This window comes from Phoxinus phoxinus (genome assembly GCF_949152265.1).
Source record: "Phoxinus phoxinus genome assembly, chromosome: 4".
Lineage (NCBI taxonomy): Eukaryota > Metazoa > Chordata > Actinopteri > Cypriniformes > Leuciscidae > Phoxinus > Phoxinus phoxinus.
In genome coordinates this window covers 44,609,762-44,618,235 of record NC_136879.1, presented here as the reverse complement: position 1 = coordinate 44,618,235, position 8,474 = coordinate 44,609,762, and the positions used below count along the sequence as shown (strand labels likewise).

At 39.6% G+C, this 8,474-nt stretch overlaps 1 protein-coding gene across 2 annotated transcripts; it reads right to left on the bottom strand.

Annotated features, from left to right (window-relative positions):
- Nucleotides 1-914: 914 nt before the first annotated feature.
- LOC306997727 (NLR family CARD domain-containing protein 3-like) lies at nucleotides 915-8,267 on the bottom strand. Of its 2 annotated transcripts, XM_079611148.1 has the most exons (7): nucleotides 7,012-8,267; nucleotides 6,593-6,689; nucleotides 6,202-6,315; nucleotides 5,386-5,511; nucleotides 5,030-5,125; nucleotides 4,069-4,863; nucleotides 915-2,818 (listed from the first exon to the last, which is right to left on the bottom strand). In XM_079611148.1, the coding sequence occupies exons 2-7, from the start codon at nucleotides 6,640-6,642 to the stop codon at nucleotides 1,861-1,863; spliced, it is 2,139 nt and encodes a 712-aa protein (XP_079467274.1). In that variant the 5' UTR covers nucleotides 6,643-6,689; nucleotides 7,012-8,267; the 3' UTR covers nucleotides 915-1,860. The 2 variants fall into 2 exon arrangements, with proteins under 2 accessions (XP_079467274.1, XP_079467275.1); XM_079611149.1 differs by lacking the exon at nucleotides 5,386-5,511 and having other exon boundaries at nucleotides 916-2,818.
- Nucleotides 8,268-8,474: the final 207 nt, after the last annotated feature.

The window sequence follows — 8,474 nt, the reverse complement described above, 5'->3', positions numbered from 1 at the left end:
ATTAATCAGACGCTTTGTAATTAATTAAAAGAAATTAATTGCATTTTAATCGCATATAAATATTTGACCTGAGAACAGTGAGAAGTAATTTTTTTCACATGGATTTTTAGTATAGCCTACCATTGAATAATGACTGAATACATAAGCTTAAGCAACAAAATATTGTTTATTTTTGTTCAACCAAGTCCAGCAGACCAGTGCTATTTTTGCCATTAAGTGTAGCAATAGCCGTTCCCAATTCCTTGTTGCATAGCTTGCACACAACCATGCTCTTATCGACGCTTCCATCCGTTCGTTTCTTATTACAAAATATCCCTTCCACGGGGCCGACCAAAGCGGTCTCGTCAGCTTCTTTGTTCAAGTTCACTGTGGTTTGTTGTTGTCTGAAGTTATCAAGTTATGAACATAGACAGTTATGAACATAGACATGTATAGAAAGGCTAGATGGCTCAAGGCGGAGTCAGCTGTGTCGTCACTTGGCGGCCATCTTAGGTCAGGAGACTGCGCTGCTGCTCCCTGCTGCTGTGGACGGAAGGTGAGTGACATACGCCAACTAAAATGCTCGTAACTTGCTGAATTCTTGACGGATTTACAAACGGTTTGGTTTATTACAAACCTTATTAACGTGGCTATGATTTGTGCTGATGCCGATGTTTAATAAACTCCGTGGCTATAATTTTTCACAAGTATGCAGTTAAATAGCCGCATCCCTGACGTTTATGACACACCAAGCCGTTTGAAAATCGGTTGAAAATTGAGCAAAATATAGTTATTTCAGCACTACATGCACAATAGACTTTAATGTTATAACTGGACGAGCGGTCTTGTCCTAAGATGGCCGCCGTGTGACGTCGTCGGGTCCCATTGGCTCTCAGCGCCGGTAAGCTATCTAGCCTTTCTATACATGTCTATGGTTATGAACGCTATTGGTGCTCCAGTATAATCGGTCCGCCAAAACCCATCCAGTGAGAAACGTTCCGCGGTGCAAAAATAAGTGTGATTAAAATGCGTTAAAAAAATTAAAGTCCCGGCTCTACTTCATATATAATCTAATCTTCATCCTCACAGCACGCCAGTTATGTGGCGATCATGCGCTATGAAAATATTGCGGGACAAATGAATTGTAATAATTTAATAATAAAAGTAGCCTAACAACAGTAATGTAATATTACATTCGTCCGCTACGCCACTGAAGAAATAAACGCCACCAGGAACGGCATCAAGGCCATTCACTGTTTTATCAAGTTTACGTCCACTTGCTATTAGCCTACTATTAAAACTTACTTTTGGAAAAATACTTTCTATTAAATATCTTTATATTAACTGGCTTTTTTATCAATGCAATGCAGTGAATGACAGCCGTCTGTCTCCCAGTGTCTCACATTATTGCCAGTTTAGTGTTCAGGGATTAATTTACACAGAAACATAAGATAACATGTATGCCTTCATCTCCAAACACATTATTTGTGTCTTACATCTCATAATGAACTCAGATAAACTCAGTGCCGACTCGTTTTCCATCAGATCTTTTACATGAACTGGAATGTGTGCAAAGGATTGTGGGAGATTGAAGAACACGAAGGATACACTTGATGCATCTTCAAAATGATCTGAATTAAAGACACAAGATGAAGTCTGTCTTCAACAGATCCTTCACACTGAGACGGCCTTCAGAGACGCTTGATGACGTGCAGTCGAGATATGCAGCCTTACTAGGACACAGCCACGGTTTGAGGAACACCCGCAAATTATGTTCAATATCCCAGAAATCAGTCTGTGCCCGTGATTTAAACACCTCTGATCTCTGAGTTTCTCTTTGTTCATAATGTTTTAGACTGTAATGATTGCACTCAGTGTTACTTACCCATCATCTCTGTCTCCAATTAAACTGTATGGTCCAATTAATCTCCTCAGGTCCAACTCCTGCAGTGTCTCCTCTGAGGACAACAACACAAACACTAAAGCTGACCACTGAGACGAGGAGAGTTTCACAGCACGTAATCCTCCCATGCGGCTCATATGAGGTTTAGCTTCGTCCACTAGAGAAAGATCACCCAGTTCATTCAGACAGTGAAACAGATTGATGTATTTATCTGGAGAGGGATTCTCACTGATCTTCTCTTTAATATAGTCGACTGTTTTCTTATTGTTGTGAGAGCGGTTTGCTGTCTGTGTCTTTAGTTCTTGTAAGAGACTCTGATTAGACTTCACTGACAGACCCAGAAGGAAACGAAGGAAAAGGTCCAGATGCCCATTTCTACTGTCTAAAGCCTCATCCACAGCTCTCTGGTGGAGATCAGATAGTGACACTGTGTCTCCATTAGTTGGTCTGGTAATCTGGTCAAACACATTGATGTTATTGTTGATAAAGGAGAGATGCACATATAGAGCTGCTAGATGTTCCTGAATGCTCAGATGAACAAAGCAGAAGACTTTCCCCTGACACAAGCCCAACTCCTCTCTGAAGATCTGAGTGCACAATCCTGAGTAAACTGATGCTTCTGCCTCATCAATGCCACACTCGCTCAGGTCTTCCTCATAGAAGATCAGGTTGCCTTTCACAAGCTGCCGATACGCCAGTTCCCCCAGTTTGACAATCATGTCTTCATCTTTCACTTTCTTCTCATAGTCCTTCTCATGTTTGATGTTGATCTGAATGATCAGGAAGTGTGTGTACATCTGAGTGAGAGTCTTGGGAATCTCTCCTCTCTCTGCTTCACTCAACATCTCCTCTAGAACAGTGGCTGAGATCCAGCAGAACACGGGGATGTGGCACATAATAAAGAGGCTCCTCGAGGACTTCAGGTGTGAGATGATCCTGTCGGTAGGGCTGGGCATCGTTCAAAATCTTTCGATCCGGTGCCAATTTCGATACCTCAGTTTCGATACCGGTTCCTAACGATACTTTTTTCGATACCAATTTTATGAAATCTATTTTAACAAGATTACATAACATATTACCTCAGAAAAAACTTTTTATTTATTTAGTTTTATTTTTTCAGTTTGACTCATGCTCCTTAGCCAGTGCACAAAGGAATAAAAAATGTTTTATAAAGCGCTCATGCTCACCAAAGCTGAATTTTTGAATAAAAAAATACAGTAAAACTTTAGTAATATTGTGAAATAGTATTACAATTTAAAATCGTATCTAATATATTTCAAAATGTAATTTATTCCTGTGATGTCAAAGCTGAATGTTCAAAATCATTACTTCAGTGTCACATGACCCTTCAGAATATGAAAACAGTTTGCTGCTTAATATTTTGGAAACTATGATAATTTTTTTCATGATTATTTTATGAATAAAAAAATCAAAAGAAAAGCATTTATTTAAAAACGAAATATTTTGTAACATTACACATGTTTTAATGTCACCTTTGATAACTTTAATGCATCCTTACTGAGAAAAAAATCTGACTAACCAACACATTTTTGAACGGCAGTGTACATTCAGTAGGTTATTATTTATTGCAATATAAACACTGGAGTGATCAACAAGATATCTCTTCATTTACCAGTCGAAGACGGAGCAACTTTCTGCTCTTATGTTTACTCCGTGCACTGTCAAGGTCTTCATCATGTTTGTTGTGGTACCGGTCTGCAGCAATTATTTTACCGCAAATACTGCTGTTGGCATCGAGCCTGGAGAAATGTACCCACACTTTTGATCGATTTTTCCACATCTTTAAGGTATTATGTGTGTGTGCTCGCGTCTCATATGAATATGAGCGCGGAGAGTTTGTGTGTGTGTGTGTGTGTGTGTGTGTGTGCTCGCGGCTTATAAGTATGCGTGTCGAGAGTTTGTGCGTGCGTGCGCGCGTCTCATATGAGTGTGCGCGGAGAGTTCCGCGTGTTTCGTGTGAATAGAGTTTGTGTGTATGTGCGTGAGCGACTTTATGTGTGTCGTTGTGCATTTCATATGTATTTGTTTGAGCACTGACGTTGACGAGTTAACTCCTTAGGTATCGAAATCTGGAACCGAACAACATGTAATTTTTCGATACTCGATAGTATCGAGGCAATTCGGTCGGTACCTAAAAAGTATCGAGACTCGGTGCCCAGCCCTACCTGTCGGCCAGACTCTGATCCCTGATTCTCTTCCTGAAGTATTCCTGCTTCTGTGTGTCACTGAAGCCTCGTACCTCTGTCACTCGATGGACACACTCCGCGGGGACGAGATCCGCTGCTGCTGGTCTGGAGGTGATCCAGATGAGAGACGAGGGAAGCAGATTCCCCACAATGAGGTTCACCAGCAGCTCGTCCACTGAGGCGGATTCAGTCACATCACACAACCTCACATCGCTCTGGAAATCCAGAGGCAGACGACACTCATCCAGACCATCAAAGATGAACAGCACTTTATACTCATCACTGGATATGTCCATTTCTCTGCTTTCAGGGAAAAAGCGATGAAGAAGATCTGAAAGACTGAGTGTTTTGTCCTTCATCAAGTTGAGCTCTCTGAAAGCAAGTGGAAATATGAGCTGGACGTCCTGATTCTCTGTCCCTTCAGCCCAGTCCAGGATGAGCTTCTGCACAGAGACTGTTTTTCCAATGCCAGCGACTCCCTTTGTCAGCACAGTTCTGATGGGTTTGTCTTGTCCAGGTAAAGGTCTAAAGATGTCCCTGCATTTGATCGGTGTGTCCTCAGTTTCTGCTCTCCTGGACTGTGTCTCAATCTGTCTCACCTCATGCTCATTATTGATCTCTCCACTTCCACTCTCTGTGATGTAGAGCTCTGTGTAGATCTCATTCAGGAGTGTTGGGTTTCCCTGCTTTGATATTCCCTCACACACACACTCAAACTTCTGTCTCAGATTTGATCTCAATGTGTTGAGGACTTCAGCAGGTTTAGAGTCATGGCTGTAAGATTAAAATACCACATTATTACACAAGTTAGAGAAGTAAATAGCAATAAATAAATAAAAATATTAGTTTGCTGTATTATGGGACACAGAACATCATTGGGTTTCTGAGATGTTTCCATCATTAATTGTGTGTTTGAGTGATGTGTGATTTTGCATTTTACCTGAAACCAGGACACATGCTTTCATTAAAGTCTTGAGGTTGAATCTCAGGCTTGAACACAGTTGTGTTTTTAACTGGTCTGGATGGAAGATTTGACCTTAAATCAGAATGAAGAGTGTAAAGAATCAGACACACTGATATTGATGTAATTGTGTCATTAACTGAGTAACAGACCAACAGCTTTTACAGTGTGTGAATGTATTAACAATACAATACATAGAGCTTTACACAAGAGCACAATGATGATCATTAATAGACTGAGACTTGCAGGATCATAACTCATTAAACTGCTGTATATTAATAATTATTTCATAAAAATCAAATACTATAAGCATAACTTTTATAGAAATGATATACCTAAGATCAGACTGTGTGTCTCCATTCTTAAACACTATTGGCGGATCCATAGACCGGTTACTCTTCATAGACACACAGCTGGACTCTGGTCTTGATCTCTTCTGCTGGACTGAACTGGTTTCAAAACTAAGTAAAATAAAAAGCATACAGACTTATAAATGTTGTGCACTTTTACAGGAATCTTCTGTCTTAGGAAACACCAGGAAGTGTTGTTACACTTTTACTTTAGCGTCTGTAACTCAGTGTGTTTTGCACTGTGTCAAACTATTATTATAATTATTTTGAGAAATGAACTCACTGGTTTGCAAATGTGAAGCATGATTCAAAACATTTACTAAAGCGTCTGAGAAAACTGGTAATATTAGGAATTGTGAATTCAAAACAAACAAATTGAAAGCAACTATATAATTATGGAATGATTAAACTCAGGTGAACATCAGCCACAATCACATGACTCTTCTCAGCCACAATCACATGACTCTTCTCAAAGGCCCAATGGAGGACGAAGACTCAACCGACTAAAGAGAACAATGTGTTGCTGATCTTTAAAGATAAAGCACCTTACTGTACTCTAGTGACGGTGCTCTTGCTGTGAAACATCACTGTTCTGACCAGACACTGAGAAGCTCTCAACAAATCTGGACCAGCGGTCAGAAAAATCTGCTCCATTTTACACTTACTCCATTATATAAAGGTGGAAAACATCTCAGCTTAAATTTACTTGATGTCATTGCTAGTATAAGACTGACTGACTTTGATAAATTTTGCTTCTAATTCAACAATACTTTAAAAATAACTTTTATAGAAATGATATACCTGAGATCAGGACGTGTGTCTCCACTCTTAAACTTTAGTGGCGGATCCATAGACCAGTTGCTCTTCACAGACACACAGCTGGACTCTGGGTTTGAGCTCTTCTGCTGGACTGAACTGGAACAGAGAACACATTCAGTTTAATCCTTTACATGACTGTGTTCATTCTTTATTAGAGGAACCATATTAATAAAAACACATTCACCTTTCAACTAAAAGCACTTTATGATATTTTTTATTTAATATTTCATGTTAGTTTCAAAACAAAAAACAGGAAAAAATAGGCAAACAAAAATATATTTGTCTGTAAACTGTCTTTGATCTGTGTGTCTGTGGGGTGGGTAACTCTTTTTCTGAGATGTAACACAATATTTACAGTGTGTGTTGTAAGTACCTGTGTCCTGGAGGAAGATCTCCATCTCTGGATGCTTGTGAATCCGCCATGATGAAGCTGCAGGAGAATCTGAGGAGTCTGATCTCCTCCACTGACTCTGAATGAACAAACATTCACACACTGAATTAAACTAAGTTAACTCAAGCTCATTACACAGCAACAAACAAGTCGGCCGTTGGATTTAGAATCTATGAAGAATAACGGACACCGAGAAACGCGGATTGAACATGTTCGGGTGAAAAAGAAAACAAACCCGACACTATCGACACACACTGATCCGATTAAAAACGTGTTTGTTGGCGTTTGTGTGAATTGGCCTATACATGTTTACACATAAGCATAAGATTTCATATCAAACAATCACGTAAAATGTCCTCCAGAGATTTATATTAATATGAGGAAGTCACACGAACACTCACCTTGATCAAACTTTTACAAGATACAGGATCTCAAATCCTCCAGCTTTAACATTATAGAGATACACGGAAACTCCTTCTTAAACGTTGATGAACACTTTGATGCTGTTTTTAGGGATGGCTGACGCGAAACAGTCGTTCCGAAGCTTTGCGAGATCCCGAAGCGCAGATGATTCGAAACACTGATCCGAAGCGTGATTCAAAACACCCATGTCACGTGACTATGGCCAAACGAAGCCTCGAAGTGTTTCATCAGGTGTGATCCGCCGAATCAGCGTTTGATTGACACGGTCGGGAACAGACCACACGATCGCACATCTGTATAAAAGTGAAATCAACGCATATTGACCTCGTGGGTTTTTGTGAGAGGAGTTTGATTTTGAGATAGCGAATTTTTGGTGAATTTATAATGCGATTTGTTTAGTTATATTTAGGCTTACATTTAAATTTACACAACACATTGACCTAGAGACACAGAGTATACATATAGTGACACATTAATAGATACATAGATATAAATATATATAGACAGCTAGATTAATAGATAGATAGATACATAGATAGATTAAAGATGGGGGTAGAAATGTCAACATCAGACCCATCAACATCAACACCAGTAAACACAGGACAGTTTATGGGAACCTTTTGATACTCATATCCATCAAACCCAGATGATACACAATGCTACAGCTGATGCCACAGTGGAAGTGAAAAAATACATCAACGATGCGTATTTGCCCAGAACTCATGATCCACTAACTTACTGGAAAGAGAGATCGGCAGTAATCTTTCCTCATAGTAGCCTATGTCATGGCTAAAAAATATATTTGTATTCCAGCAACAAGTGTCCCTTGTGAGAGGATTTTTTCAAAGGCTGGAGAAATTATCTGAAAAAAAAAGAAGTAGGCTAGGTCCTTCCACAGCAGAGAAATTAATATTTTTGAATAAAAATATCTAAAAAAGCGAGACATTGTGGCTTGATTTATTTTATTAATATTCATTTTGCAGGACCAAAATAACATTATGCACAGTGAGGAGCCTAGTTACAAGATTCACATATTAGAAAAGTACAATAATAAAAAAACAACAACAATTTTAATGGCTCGTCAAGGTTGTTTCAGATCAACACCTGCAAGTGACCACTAGGTGGCACCGTGGAGACGGGTGTCGGATTGATTCGAAGCCTCGAAACAATATGAACCATTTGGTTCAACTGTTTCATTGCTTCACGAAGCCTCGATCTGCCCATCACTAGCTGTTTTCCCGTGTCGTATTCGTATTTTCCTGCTCAAAATGGCGATGGGAGAACTTACTTTCACTTTCTATGTGTGACGAGAGAGAGACAGAGACGCGCGATCACGAGAGCACCACTGCGCATGCGTGTAAGAGCAGACGTTGTTGCGTGAACGCGCGTTGGAGATTAATATTGTGTAAATAAAGTGGTATTTAAAAATAATGGTATTCAA

Excerpts from the sequence above, each read along its gene's own strand:
- LOC306997727 (XM_079611148.1), bottom strand. The coding sequence starts at position 6,642 with ATGGCGGATTCACAAGCATCCAGAGATGGAGATCTTCCTCCAGGACAC. Across the intron at positions 6,316-6,592 it reads GATCTTCCTCCAGGACACAG|TTCAGTCCAGCAGAAGAGCT; the intron begins GTACTTACAACA and ends TCTCTGTTCCAG. Across the intron at positions 2,819-4,068 it reads GATCAGAGTCTGGCCGACAG|GATCATCTCACACCTGAAGT; the intron begins GTAGGGCTGGGC and ends CCCTACCGACAG.